Here is a 15,603-nt window from a genome sequence, read left to right as displayed (position 1 = left end):
AATTTTTCATGATACCTTTAGATATCACAGATATCGTAATGATCAATTCCTAGGATTATTGTATCCAAAGAGAGACCGAAGACTGATTTCTAGCTCACGAAGCAGAGTTTACATTTGTTGCCTGAATGTTAATGATTTTTCAGGCAGCATCCCATTTAGAAGAATATAATGAAATGCTGGAGACAATTCTGAAGTGGATTGAGAAAGCTAAAGTCTCAGTACATGGAAAGATTGCATGGAATTCTGCAGGCCAACTTCGGGAACAATACATTTCACATCAGGTAACTTTGGGAAAATAGTTTTCAAAGATTAACTAAGAGAGTGCTTTGATTTAACTGGCTAGGCTGACAGAAAATTTAGAGGACCATGATGAAAAATTATTTCGGGTGCCAGGAAAAAAGAAAGGTAAAGTAGCCCTAACAACTTGTCCAGGGGATTGAAAGAAAGTAGCTACCCATGAGATTTCATAAGACCATATATATAAATAAATATCCTCCTCTGTCTCCCCTAGACTTTCCATTTCCCAAGACCAAAAATAATCATCCAGATAGGACTCTTTTTTTTGCAGCTTCTTTGAAATAATTGTATGCAGGAATATGGTGGGAAATTCTTCCCCAGGAAGAGCTGTAGGGACAGGTGGAAAGATTATAGCCTCCAGACTCAGACTGATGGAGAAACCAAGTTCTGACATTTAGAGCTGTGTAATTTGGAGGAAACTACTTTGCCTCTCAGAATTCAATCTTATCAGTAAGATGGAGATGTAAATGATGTTCATACTGCAGAGTTATCATGAAGATCAAATGGTTTAACATATGTGCCATCATCAAGCACAGTCCCTGGCACATGGGTCCTCAGTCAGAGCCTCAATCTCATGCCTCTTCCTTCCAGCCCTTCTGCCTGGTCACAGTGGGCTGACCTCCCGCAGGAAGTAGGGGTCAGCTGGGAATGAGTCCACACCACATGGGGGCCGCATTACTTCATTTCCTCTGAAGTTTTCTCTCGACCATATCATCCAGGAAATTATTTCATCCCTTTATAATTTAGGCTTGAATTAGATACAGATATCTAATAGCCAGTTATCTTGCAATCAAATACAAAATGGTCTTTATTTAAGTTACATGAGTATCCTCAAGTATTTTAGATTTTCTCTCTTTTATTCTGATTTATGTATATTCATGTCTTTTAAATGCATCCCCTTTTCCAATTCCAGTTGACAGGGTTCTAGATCAAAGCCTAATTTTCCCCTTCTTGGAATGCTTTAACAGGTTCCTAATTGGTTTCCCTGTATTTATCTTTCTTCTCTAATCAATCCTGCACACTCCTCCCAAGAAATCTTTCTTAAACAACTACAGAGTTGTTCTGCCTGATGTTATGCATTATACATTAACAGTCAAGAATTAAGTTACAATTGGTTGTAAACAATGAAAAAATATTCATTAGAAATCTAGGAATGCAAATTTAAAAGAGAGAGAGCATTTTAATTATCAAGTTAACAGTATTTTTAAAAGTTCATATTTAAAGAAGTGAGAGCTATCAAACACTGCTGGTAACTGCTGGTAACTTGGTTAAATCTCTTTGAAAAACAATAGGAAAATGTATCATGAGCAACAGAACATTACTACTCTGTAATCCGAAATGTAGGAAATATTTTATATGACTATTAATGACTATACTGGAATCTTAAAGAAAACTTAAATGTCAGAGTTTTCTGAGTAAATTTTTGGATTTCATAAACTATAATGTAGTCTTTAAAATGACCAAGAAGGTAGTTTTTTGTTTTGTTTCGTTTTTGTTTTTTTTAAAATAGCTCCAGCTCTCATTCATTTATGTATTCAATAATCATTTATAGAGTGCTTTCCAAAGCTAGGAATTTTGTTAGGCATTTGAAACACAAAGGATATTCCCTGCCTCTGCCCCAGGGAGTTGATAATTAAAGGGAGAAAGGAGATAGAAAGGCAGATCTAGACAATTACAATACAGTGTGATAAGTGCAGGGATTGAGAGCCCAAGATGCTGAAGGAACTCATGGGAGGGTACCCAACCCAGACTGCCCAGGATTTGAGAAGATTAAGGAAGGAAAAGGTGATTCTGAGCTGAATCCTGAAAGACACGCAGCCTACTTGTCCTGGAGTTTTAGGCAGAACCGCATGTTGAAATCCCGGCAGTAGGAGTGAGGGGTGCTCTAGCTGGTGCGCTGGCGAGGAGGTCTGCAGAGAGCTGGAAAGAGGGAGAAGACAAGGCAGATCATGGAAGCCTGTTAAGAACTTGGCCTCCTTTCCTGAAGTCACTCTAAGCCTTGGACAGATGTTCTGCAGGCAAGTGACAAGCTCAGACTTACAGTTTAAGAAAGATGACTTAGAAGCCTGTGGAAAACAGATGGATGAAGGTGTGACAACCAGAAGGTGGTTTCAGTATTCCAGCAGACAATGACAAGGCCTCTCTTTGGAGGCTGAGAGAGGACAAAAATCAAGGGGTATTACCCAGCAAGAACTCTGGACTTGGAGGCTGTTGGGTATTTCTGAAACAGAGGGAGGATCCAAGCATGGTTCCCAGGTGTTGTTTTTTTTTTTTTTTTTTTTTTGCGGTACATGGGCCTCTCACCATTGTGGCCTCTCCCGTTGCGGAGCACAGGCTCCGGACGCGCAGGCTCAGCGGCCATGGCTCACGGGCCCAGCCGCTCCGCGGCATGTGGGATCTGCCCGGACCGGGGCATGAACCCGGTTCCCCTGCATCGGCAGGTGGACTCTCAACCACTGCGCCACCAGGGAAGCCCCCCAGGTGTTTTTGACTTGGGCAGTTCAGTGGGTTGAGTGTGTTGAGGGACACAGGAGGACAGATGTCAGGTATTGGTGGTGACCTCACACAGACATTCAGGAGGAAACTCAGCCTGTCACACACCGTTCTGGGGAGTTCTCCTGTGCCTGACTTTATCCAAAAACAACACAGCGAGAGAAAATGCATGTGTTCTAATATCAGGTGAAAAAGATGGAAAATTGTAGGTATGTTATGATCTCAATTACCTAAAATTATACCCAAACTGAACAGCAGTTATTGCTTAAAGTTATCTCTGGGATATGGGATTATGGACTATTTTATCTTCTTTCTTTTTCAATATTTTCTAAGCTTTATAATATATATAATATGTTATATAATATATAATATGTTATATAATATATGTATTTGATATTTATTGTGATAAAAAAGATGTACTTTATTTTTTAAAATAAGAATCTATTGCCTAAGAGTAATGTCCCATCTCCCATTTCGCCTCTTTACACATCACACAGCCCAGGAACTGCACATTTTGTGCTCACTCACCTATGTGCCTTTGCTTATTATTCTGTCTTTCCTTTTCCTCCCCATCTGTCAGTACAAACATTCTTCTGACTCAGCTCAAATGTGACTCTCCCAGGAAGCCTTCTCTCAACCCTCCTGCAAGCAGCAGCACATCTCATTTCTGGCATCCTTAACCCTTTCTTCTTTCACTCTGCTTATAAAATGCATGTTACATGCTTCTTATTCTGTTGATGTTGTTATTAGTCCCCAGAGATGATACTATCTTGAATGACAAGGGCTTTGTTTTATGCCAAGTTGTTTCTACCCCTTTGTCTCACTTAAAGCAAGTGTTTGTGATGCTCTTGTCTTATTTTCATTTCTTAGATCCATATATGCTTGGGTCTTAGATACAGAATATGAGACCTGAAAAGCATCGCTTTAGTTTGAATATGAGAAAAGGGGGGGCCAGTGACCTGATGAAGATACCCAGTGCGTCAGAGCATCACCACTGCTGGCAGTACTCACGTCCTGACCCTCACCAGGGAGCCGCTTAGGGTGGCAGTTGTAGCAGTAGCCTTATGGTCCAGCACAGGTGGCCTCAACAAATTGTTTACAGCTCCTGAAATTTGATTTCTTTTTGAAAAGGGGGTAACAGGAAGTGGGGAGCAGGCACAGGGCTGTGAAGGTTAAACACAGTAAGGCACACGACCTACACAATGTGCATGGAAAACGTGAATTACGTCACCTTACTCCCTCCCCAGTCTGATGGTCTTTAAACCACACCGTATTGATTACCCATACCTCTCTGCCTACCTGTCAATGTCATGAACATTGATAATTCACTCTAGACCATGCTAGAAGAATCTGAAGAGATTTACAACAATCTGGAAGCGATGACTGAGAAATTACAGTACCTCAATAGCGTGTACCATACGGAAAAAATGTCTCAGCAAGTAGCAGACCTGGGACGGGAGACCGAGGGGCTGCGGCAGAGGATCAGAATTCATTTGCAGAATCTCCATGATGCTGCCAAGGTAAAACATAAAATGTTTTCTTAAAAAAAAAAGCAATTTAAATGGAAAAGGCTATCGTTAAAAAAACAATCGTGGTTGTATATCAAACGTAGAGTGCTTACCTCTCATGAGCCTTCTTGACTGTGATGGTTATGGTTGTGTGTCTGACTCACAGTGACGCCAAACAACACCTAAACATCGGAGTTTGGAGCAGAGAAAGATTTGGGCCATGCAAGGAGACGGGTGGCTCATGCCCCACAAAACCCCAAACCCTTTGCAGGGTTTCAGCAAAGCATTTTTAAAGTCCGGGAGAGGGAGAGGGGCTTCACAGCATACGTGATCAGCTTGTGCACAGTTCTCTGACTGGCTGAGGTAACAGGGAGATGTCACAGAGCTTAACAGTATCAGTCCTTAAGCTCCAGGAGGCCTGGGGCTGTGAGCTCATGGTCATCAAGTAATTAACATCTTCCATCTGGTGGGGGCTTTTCAGCTCCGTTAAACAGCTCAGGAAATGTGCATGAGATACTGTTATCTGGGTACTTCAGAGAGGAGCTCAAGCAGAGGGTACTGAGGAGGGGGTCTGCCCCAGAAGGCCCTATAGGGTCCTGCCTGGTTACATGATGCTATTCTCCACCTATGACTTCGGACTTCAAGTGCTTATATATTGACATTAACATGGCTCGTACTCTGCAGGATATGAAAAAATTTGAAACAGAGCTCAGAAACTTACAAGTTGCTTTGGAGCAAGCCCAGACAGCACTGACTTCTCCAGAAGTTGGACGTCTTAGTCTCAAGGAGCAACTCTCTCACCGACAGGCAAGCAAAAATAATTCAGGGGAAATGGGTAGGGAGCTATATTTTTGAAAAAGAAAGGATAGTTAGGAAAAGTAATTTCTAAACTCTGTTTTAGTCTGAGCACTGTATGCATGATTTAAAAAAATACCTGGGAAAATTTTTATAACTTGGGACAGAGCTATAATTTAGTAAATGCCTCTTGCTTATGAAATAAACCATTAAAACATAAAATATTTCAGAATATACATTTTAAATGGAAAACGTATATTTTATGTATACATATATTTTATGTAAGTAAATTATCAAATTTGTATAAGGTATAAAATTTAAAATATAAAATATGAACTGGCACTTGCAGCATTTGCTCTCTGCGATGGAGTCACTCAAGCCAAAAGTCCACGCCGTGCAGATGAGCCAGAGCGCGCTCCGGATCCCCGAGGACGTCGTCACCAGCTTGCCGCTGTGCCACGCAGCTCTGCGCCTGCAGGAGGGGGCCAGCCGGCTCCAGCACACAGCCATCCAGCAGTGCAACATCATGCAGGCACGTGCAGCGGGGCCAGCCGGCGTCTGCAGGCGGTCCCCACGCCACCCACAGAGCAGCACCAGATGAGTCATGGGCTGCTTTTCTTAGCATTTGCGTGGGCTCAGCCATCAAAACACATCCAGAGTGTTAACTCAGACAGCTTGTTGTGGTTATATAAAATAAGGACATGAGATGCTATCATTTGGATCATCCACAAAAGCCTGGGGAAAGCTCTATTAAAAATATCCTTTGGTGAAAACTATCTTTTAGCAATTATTTTTTTTATAAGGAACAACTTATGAAGGTTAATTTTTATATTCAATCATAGATTTTTATCTCATTATTCATCTGAAAATCATCTAAACTTTGTAAATAGACTTTACTGCTAAGGTATATTACAGAATTTTTTTTTCTTTTTTTATATTTCAGCTTATTGATACATTTTATTGCCTGAGAAGTACATCCAACTATAACTCTTAGCCTCTTCCCCTAATAAGAGAGCAATTATTTACTAGGAAGAAATGACACTATTTATCTCTTATCTACTTTCAACTAATATTTCACCTACTTTATCCAAAAATTGTATACATGTCCTCTCATTAAACCACTAATGGTCTATTTGGTCAACTCTACTTGCATTATCTTGTAATTTTTTAGACAGTAAAAACCTGAGGGTAGAAGTCATGCTTCATTCTTTTTTTTTTTTTTTTTTTTGCGGTACGTGGGCCTCTCACTGTTGTGGCCTCTCCCGTTGCGGAGCACAGGCTCCGGACACGCAGGCTCAGCGGCCATGGCTCACAGGCCCAGCCGCTCTGCGGCACGTGGGATCTTCCCGGACCGGGGCACGAACCTGTGTCCCCCGCATTGGCAGGCGGACTCTCAACCACTGCGCCACCAGGGAAGCCCCCTATGCTTCATTCATTTTTATATCCCCTATTCCAGCACTTAGCTGAGTGCCTTACATATATATTTAGTATTTCTTTGATGGAAAAATGAAGTAATCATGCTTCAGACCATGACATTGCCGTCTTTAGGACAATACGGAGGAGAAAGAGGATCTAGCCACTTAACTATTTTCAGACCATCAATAATCTTGCCAAAATGTTTTAGAGAGAAGGCTCTGAAATATCATCTAGGAATTTTCCCCATCATTTCTTTGTTCCCTTGACACATGGGTAAATAGGAGTTAGCACCAGAGTTTGGCACATAGCAGCACAGAAGGACTTACACAGTTATTGACATAGACAGATAATTGTCTTTTTTTTTTTTCTTTCAAAGGAGGCTGTGGTGCAATATGAACAATACGAGCAAGAAATGCAGCACCTCCAGGAGCTCATAGAAGGAGCTCACAGAGAGATTGAGGATAAGCCTGTGGCCACCAGCGACATCCAGGAGCTGCAAGCCCAGATTTCCCGGCACGAGGTATGACGAGCCGAGTTCAAGGGCAGGACACTGGCTTGGTGAGGATATGTGATTGGTTTCCAGCGGATGAAAGAGAGAGGTCTTGTCTTCCCTGTCCAGGGCATAACGTGTTGGGTTCTCAGAGAGCCTCTTTGACTCTCTTTACATTTTGAGGGCTATTTTTGCTGATACTTTCCAAGACCCAGTAGCATGAGTCTTCCCCTTGATTCCAGAACCTCTTGACCCGGCATTCATGACATATCTCCAGCATGACCCACCGACTGCCTCCTGCAGAATTCTCACAGTTCATACACCAAAACACACTGTACTCCCTGTCTTTACAAACTGCAAGGAACAGCAGTGCTCAAAGCCTTGCTGCTTTGATGGTCCTCTTTTAAAAGAAGGGGTATTTCTTGTTAAAAAGAAAATCATTTGCTCTTTCACATATAGGTCACTTCACCTGCTTTTACCAGAATCAGAGAATGACTCATGTTGTTTGTTTTGTGGGTTTCCAGATGATGCCTGTTAGCATCTTCCCCATTTTCAAATGCACCTCCTTCTTTGTACCTTTGGAATCATTATGACCTTAGGACTTGGACACCCCTTGTGCAGACCTGGTCTCAGAGATCATACAAGGAGCTTGAGTGTTCCAGCTCCTTGACAGTTAGCAGTGAATTTCCTCTCCCGACCCGTCAAACCCTATATAGATCACATTTACTCTTTCCTTGGGGGCTGGCTCCCAGCATCATGAATTTTGGAAGGTGACTGGGGGGTGGGGTGGGGTGTGTCTTATTTCTCTGTGCCAAGGACAGACATTCAGTTTTTCCTTCCGTCTGCTCTATTTTAACTTCATTGTCATAAGAACAACAGTTTTTCCAAACCAAATAGCATAGTAAGATTCCCAAAAGATTCAACTGTCGCTTTTTTTTTTAATTTTTATTTTATATTGGAGCATAGTTGATTAACAGTGTTGTGTTAGTGTCAGGTGTAAGGTTGGGAAATCTTACTTCCCCTCTTTCCAAATGCAGTTCTCTAGTTTCTTGTCACAGCCAGTGAGTGCGTCCAGCACTTAACATTTGCATATGCTTTACAAGTAATGTAAATAAATACCCCACCTACATTTACTTCTACACCGTAGATAATCTTCTGTGTTAACTATTCATTTCTCTTCTGCCACTAAAGCAGTTAAATGAAAAGATGTTTCGCAACTATTTGAAACACTGTTTATGTCATACATTAGACTGTATAATACAAATTTATTTTGAAACTACTTTTAATCCCATTTTGTAAGACCCAGAAATTTGTTGTAACAACTTTTCAGTCACAGCACAGAAACAGTCACAGCACAGAAAATATGTTTTTAAAAATCTATCTGGAATAACAATAATTATCATTGCTGCTGTGGTTGCTTTTTTGTTTGTTTTATGTTTTTTAAAACAATTCACAAAGTTTTTAGAGTATCTTTTACAACAACCCTGTGAGGTAAGAATTTTTGTGTGTGTATCATCTCCATGTTACCGATGAGAAAACAAAAACGGATTTTTTACAATGACCTCCAGATCTTCCAGATCTAGTAACTGATAGAAACCAGATTCTAATCTACTACCTTTGGGGACTTCCCTGGCGATTCCGTGGTTAAGACTCCGAGGTTCCACTGCAGGGGGCATGGGTTCGATCCCTGGACAGGGAACTAAGATCACACATAAAAGAAAAGAATGATGGTCCAGGAGAATAAACGACTTGCCCAAGATCATTACAGAGCCGGTTCTCAGCAGAGTCAGCTGTAGACTGTCCTCTGGCTGCTGTCCAGTGATCTGTTCACTTTGTCACATTTTCTCCTCCCATTTCTAAACATTAGTGTAGATGTGTTAGTTTTGTCATATGATTTAGATTCCATTTTCTTTTCTTTTCTTTTTTTGTTTTTTGCGGTACACGGGCCTCTCACTGTTGTGGCCTCTCCTGTTGCGGAGCACAGGCTCCGGACGCGCAGGCTCAGCGGCCATGGCTCACGGGCCCAGCCGCTCTGCGGCACGTGGGATCTTCCCGGACTGGGGCACGAACCCGTGTCCCCTGCATCGGCAGGCGGACTCTCAACCACTGCGCCACCAGGGAAGCCCTCCGTTTTCATATTTAAAATGAAGTAGTCCTGTGTGAGGCTCATTGTATGTGTAAAACAAACACAGGAAGGAAAGTGCTGCATGGGGAAAGCCTGATTCATAACATAGAATTTTGGAAGAATGTTTTTTCCTGTATTTTCTGTCTGCTTTTAATGGAATTTAATTTTGAGGTGAGGCTAGTTTCCATATGGATAACTTAAACTCATTGTTCATTTCTAAGGAATTTGCATTTTTTTCTTGTAATTTTTCAAATGTTGCATTTAATTTGAAAAAACCTTATCCTGTCGCTTTTAAATGATAGGAGAGAATACTCAGAGCTCTTCGCTTTCCACATGACGCAGAAGGCCTGCTCCTGTACCTGAAATTCCCACCTGTACGCTCATCCTTTGTAATCATTGTCAGAAATAGTAAAAACTAAAAATACGTATGCTTCCTGAGACTGGGGAACACATTAACCCCCTTAGTGCTCCATTTTGATTTAGCAGATTTGGCCACTAAGCCACAAAGTTCATGGGATATAGGCAGGTTTATTCTTACAGAAGAAAGTTCTCGAGAGATGTTTCTCCAAGGGAATCACATGAACTAACCATGAAATGCAGATTCTCATAAGCCTAGTAAATCGAAAACTTTTGAAGCCTAGACCAGTATTGCATTTCTAACAAACAACTCAGATGAGTTTTTTTTTTTTTTAATATTGCTACTAGTGTTTTATTTATTTTTAAATTTTTTTGGCTATGCCGAGCAACATGTGGGATCTTAGTTCCCCGACCAGGGATTGAACCTGCGTCCCCTGCATTGGAAGCACGAAGTCTTAACCACTGGACTGCCAGGGAAGTCCCCTAGATGAGTTTTATATACAGTAACTTGAGAACATCGATTTAGGAAATGGGCGTTTGCTGTCAGCGTGCTGGGCAGGGTACTGCCGTAGGGGCCGTGACCATCCACGTAGGCACAAAGGATGGGAGGCCTAAGACTAACTCCACTTCACACAGAGTCTTCAAATCTACCAGATAGGGCAAGCCATGGTAAGGAGGCTTAGTGATTTGTCCTATGAAAACATAGAATTCAAGGAGTCCGGTGCGCTGGTAGATGACTTCCCTGTGTACACGTTTAGCAATTATTATAGAGTACTCATGTGTTAGGCACTAGACCAGATGTGGTAAATAGCTATTTAATCACAATTATAAAAATCCTATTAGGTTTAACTAAGTAAGTATCTGTAACAGTGAAAAGTAAAGAACTGATGATTTCTACTTTTTTTTTTTTTTTTTATGTGGTACGCGGGCCTCTCATTGTTGTGGCCTCTCCCATTGCGGAACACAGGCTCCGGACGCGCAGGCCTAGCGGCCATGGCTCACGGGCCCAGCCGCTCCGCGGCATGTGGGATCTTCCCGGACCTGGGCACGAACCCGTGTCCCCTGCATTAGCAGGCGGACTCTCAACCACTGTGCCACCAGGGAAACCCATGATTTCTACTTTTTAAATCCTTGCTTAAAAAATTCCTGTACTTCTGTACTAGAAAGAAGGCAGGATGCTGGCTGAGTTCTGCTGGACTGCTTTCCCTTCCACCCACCCAGTCAGCTTTGGTTGGGAGGGGAGAAACAAAATGACAACAATAGCAAAATGGTATGTGTGTACATATACACATACACATGTACATATACATGCATGTATCATTTTGCTCTTGTCATTTTGTTTGTTTCTGAACTTCAGGTTCAAAGCTCTAGTTTGAGTGTGTATACACACATTATCATTTTAAAGACTTACAAAGGGCTTCCCTGGTGGTGCAGTGGTTGGGAGTCCGCCTGCCGATTCAGGGGACACGGGTTCATGCCCCGGTCCGGGAAGATCCCACATGCCGTGGAGCGGCTGGACCCGTGAGCCATGGCCGCTGAACCTGCGCGTCCGGAGCCTGTGCTCCACAACGGGAGAGGCCACAACAGTGAGAGGCCCGCGTACCACACACACACAAAAAAACCCTCACAAAATGTGTTCCGTACAAATGCTAAATGACAGCTTTTCAGGTGAAGGAGCCAAATAAAAGGGATAGATAAAAATAGTGGTTTTGTACTTTTAGGGTTAATGTTTTACATGAATGTAATAAAAAAGAATGAATGTTTAAATCTTCATTTTTTAACTTATGTATGCATCTTTTAAGCAAGAAAGTATAAATTTAACATTTTAGAGTTACCATTTTAGATTATTCTTTTAGGATTTTTAATATATTAGATTTTTTAAGAGCTATGTGCTGTTGAGAATATATTGTCAATTAGCTCTTTGTAAAAGTTTTAAAACTTCTATCTCTCAAAACAATTTTTTTCAACAAGAAAAAAAATTAAAAGCCATTAAAATTGAACCAAACTTCAAGTTCAAAGCCCTAGTTTGAGGCATCAGAAACATTGGAGGCATGATGGCATACATGAGGGAAAATTTCATGAATGTACAAAATTTTATTTGGGGTGTAATCTGCATAAAAAAATAAGGGTTTCCTAAGTGATATTCACCTTATCTGCAAAAAAGCAACTCCCCGGGTCACAGGAATTAGGAGCAGTTTACTTTGTGATGCGTCTGTCACAGATGACTGCTCTGTTTGACAGACTCCGGAGGGTAAGAGCTGAGCATTGCGTTTTTGGCAGTGTTAGTCATCACATGACCTAATTTGCCTGGCATGAACCATCTGGCAATTTTAGATTCCTTAGGCATTTTCAAGAAAGTTGCCAGGGCTTAACTTCCCATAAATTCCGATGCGGCCCGGAGCGCCTCTCGGGATTAGAATCCCCGGCCGCCTGGCGTTGTCTCTGCCGCCGCGCGCGCCGCAGCACCCCTTCCGGCCCCGCCGCGCTGTGGTCTGGCTCGGGGAGCGCGGCAGGCAGGCTCCGCGCTCGCACCGTCCACATCCTGCCTCCCCGCCGCTCCGTCTGGCGCAGCCCTGAGATTTCATTGGCCAGCCCCGGAGGAAGATGAACGCTACTAGTTCTGTTTCCTTCGGATGCTGCTGTGACACCCGGGGCGCGGGGGGGCGGGAATGTTTCCTCAGGAGCTGGCTCAGAAAATCAAGGGCTACCAGGAGCAGATCGCTTCTTTGAACTCCAAGTGCAAGATGCTGACCGTGAAAGCCAAGCACGCCACCATGCTGCTGACGGTGACCGACGTGGACCGGCTGGACCGGCTGGCGGAGGGGATGGAGAACCTGGACGGGGAGCTCCTCCCCGCGACCTCGGCCCACCCCTCTGTGGTCATGGTAAGTAAGGGTCAAGGCCAGTTTGCTGGGTGTCAGCTCGCTCTCTTCTGACTGTCTCCTGCCTAGTGGCTTTGGGCTCTTCTCCGTGGCTTGTTTTAGGGATCAGTGCCCGGTCTTGCAGATTAGAACTCAGGAACGTCCCCTTAACTCTCTGACTACCTTTGGGCGAAGGCCAGTCTTTGACGCTGTAAACAGTGACAGTTGAAATGAAGCTATTTGTTTGAGACTCCTGAATTACTCAACGTGCTGAAAGTTGGCCCTGCATTTGTTTATAATTTAGCAGTAATACTCAGAAGCTCTGAGCTTCAGAACAATTCCTTTGCACAGTTTTCTAGTTTTCTGGGGGATGGGAGAATCATGCAACATATATGTTTTGTGTGTTTTTCCAGCTGAAGCACTGGCTGACTAGGTATGTTTGAGTATTCTGTTGTGTAAATGTTTAATAAATTATGGAAGGAAAGCTATTATTAGACAAATAAGAAACTAGAAAATCCAAAGTTTACCTTTGGATTAAAATAAGTTCCATTAATTTCTCTCTGCAACATTATTTCCTCATAACTTTGCATCTAAACTGCGTTAATTAGTTTGATAACTCAGTGTTTTTCAGTGCTGTATATTTTCCACACATAATGCGCTGTGCTTTGGGTAGTGTATTAACCATACCTGGACTCTTGGCAGTATATTACTCTGGGTGCATTTATCTTGCTAGAATATTTGGAATTTGAAATATCCACAAAAGACCAAGCTTTATTTCATAGACCCTTCCCTCATTTGTATGACTCATGATTTTAATTTATAAAGATACAATCAATCAAGAAAAGGAAAATAAAATAAAGAGATAATTCATCAACAAGAACACTCTATAATGTGACGTGCATCCCTTATCCCTGTTTATATTACAAATGGTCCCTAGGAGCATATTCACGTGAGGACAAAATTTTCAGATGGTAACACAGAATTTGTATGTAAATTTGGGTCTTAGTAATTCTAACTCTTGTTGTATAGTTATCTCTGTTTTGGCCTGTGCGTGCCTGACCAGGTCTTCTGTTAACATAGCTAACCAATTTTCATGTCCTTTGGGCAACATTTTATGTGACAGATGACTGCAGGTCGCTGTCACACTTTGCTGTCACCGGTCACTGAGGAGTCTGGGGAGGAGGGAACCAACAGTGAGATTTCCTCTCCACGTGCCTGTCGCTCCCCTTCACCTGTGGCTAATACAGATGCTTCCATTAACCAGGTACCGCCCACTTGGCATTCCTCCAGCTAAAATCTCTGAACGGATGCAGGGCTCCATTCTCTGTTCTTATGAGATTATGGGTATGAATCGTAGACTTTGAGAAACACACCGTTAGGTGTGATAGTTGCACAAACTGTGATTGTCATGTGAGACCAATACTGGCTTAACCCACTATCTCCTCTCCCAGGCTAATGAAATGAGATGAGCAAAAATTAGGTCACAGAAATGATAGCTGGAGAAGGGCCTGTTTTAAGGCATTATGGCTTTAGTTTCTGACAGCTGTCTGTAATGGAGTACTGCATCCTAACAGAAAATGAAATGTTCGTGTCACTGTTGTAAAATAACATGATTCTATTGCTGTTTTAACATTTTCACTGAACATAGTTTTGACGCTTACCAGCTCAGATTTTGAAGATGGAAAATTTATGTTCACTGTATCAGACTTTTTCTTTATTTGCTAATTGCCAACAAAATTAAAGGCTGTCAGTGTATATTTTGGAGTGCCTAAGTAGATTTGCATTTTGAGTTTTCTTACTTATCTTTCAATAATCTTAAATTTTATTTTTTATAAAATGGGGACCATAGCTCGCTGTTATGAGGTGTCTTTTTTGTGTACACTATATTAAATATAGATTATACTAATTAAATATGTCAAAAATTTTCACGAAAAATATTGGATAGAGTTCAAAAAGATGCTTTTACAATAACCAAAATTGTTTTAATGCGTGTTGAATAATACTTTCTTTTTTTTTCCTTTAGCCAAAAAACTAAAAACATATTTTAATTACCTTATCATGAAATTACTAGTGCTCAAAGAAGTTAAAATTTATTATCAAGAGAGAAGCATTGAACATTGCAAGTGTTCTATAAGCTGTATTACAAATCAATCATATTATTTTTATTTTAAAGCAAAAGCATTCAAAATAGGATTTCTGTGATAAAAAGAACCTACCTCCCCCCAAAAGGGGAAAATGAAACAAAGAAACCTTTAGATAAGACAGTTCTCTTGGAGGGAATTCCCTGGTCAGGCAACTAAGATCCTGCAAGCTGTGTGGCACGGCCAAAAAAACAAACAAACAAACAATTCTCTTGGTAAAAATCTATGTAGCTTTAGGGAACATATCAATTCATGCATTCATCAGATACATTGTGAGCACCTGCTGGGCATAAAACCTTGTGCTGGGTCCCAGAGATGTAACAAAGGTGGAGACAGCAGTGGCCCTTGCCCTCAAGCACCTTGTAATCTAGAGAAAAAGTGGCTATAAGATGAATAATAACAAAAGTGATGAGAGGAAATTTAAAAAAAAAAGTTCACAGTGTTCTGGAGCATTTGGAAAACAGTTCTCCAAATTCTGATTTTAAAATATGAATTACTCATTCTTTGATGATGTGTTCTTCCCTGTGGTCACAGATGTCGTTAGAATCATAGAAGTATGGCTAGAGTCAGCTTTTTATTGTGTAAGAAAAATGTATCCTATATAATGTGCCTAATGTTCTTAACATTTTCAAATTGAACAATGAACACGGACCTTTGGACTAACACTTGGGAAGAGTATCCCTTTCCTAAAATTATAAGTCTCAGTGCCGCATCTTGTGAAGTGTCTTTCCATGTACATGTGAAAGTATTCTGTAAATGGTAAAATATACAAACATTTTTATTATGATGACTTTAACTGTCCAGCTCAATCAAATCCCAAAATTATGAGCAAAATTGTGTTTTGTCTTAATCCCATTTTGACACTCTACTCTACCCATATCAACATCAATTTAAATCACATTATTAACCTAACATACTTACATGTGGAACTGCAAATTAGGGGGAAAAAAATCTTCATTTAGTTCATGTCAGGCAGCTATACTCGCAGGAAGCTGTTGGAAAGCAAAAATATAATGGTTGGTGTTAGACAAATCGACCCCATCGTTCCAGCCACATGCTATGTTGTCCAGTGATGTAAGTAAGACAGAGGAAAATGAACAAATACTGCAACGTGGCCAGT

The 15,603-nt window shown here is 41.4% G+C and overlaps 1 protein-coding gene across 16 annotated transcripts in view; it reads left to right on the top strand.

Moving 5' to 3' along the window:
* Positions 1 to 15,603, top strand: part of SYNE1 (spectrin repeat containing nuclear envelope protein 1) — a 453,644-nt gene that overhangs the window by 269,664 nt on the left and 168,377 nt on the right. For 15 of the 16 annotated variants that reach the window (XM_029223419.1, XM_029223413.1, XM_029223412.1 and 12 more), the window contains 7 exons: positions 144 to 281; positions 4,125 to 4,310; positions 4,983 to 5,105; positions 5,443 to 5,625; positions 6,886 to 7,029; positions 12,163 to 12,366; positions 13,466 to 13,606. In XM_029223419.1, the coding sequence (XP_029079252.1) occupies positions 144 to 281; positions 4,125 to 4,310; positions 4,983 to 5,105; positions 5,443 to 5,625; positions 6,886 to 7,029; positions 12,163 to 12,366; positions 13,466 to 13,606 (1,119 nt within the window). The remainder of the gene's footprint in view (positions 1 to 143; positions 282 to 4,124; positions 4,311 to 4,982; positions 5,106 to 5,442; positions 5,626 to 6,885; positions 7,030 to 12,162; positions 12,367 to 13,465; positions 13,607 to 15,603) is intronic. The other variant, XM_029223418.1, reaches the window with a different exon arrangement.

The sequence above is a fragment of the Monodon monoceros genome, unplaced genomic scaffold, assembly GCF_005190385.1.
Source record: "Monodon monoceros isolate NGI ecotype Baffin Bay Population unplaced genomic scaffold, NGI_Narwhal_1 Super_Scaffold_15, whole genome shotgun sequence".
Taxonomy (NCBI): Eukaryota; Metazoa; Chordata; class Mammalia; order Artiodactyla; family Monodontidae; genus Monodon; species Monodon monoceros.
This window is presented reverse-complemented; position numbering and strand designations above follow the sequence as displayed.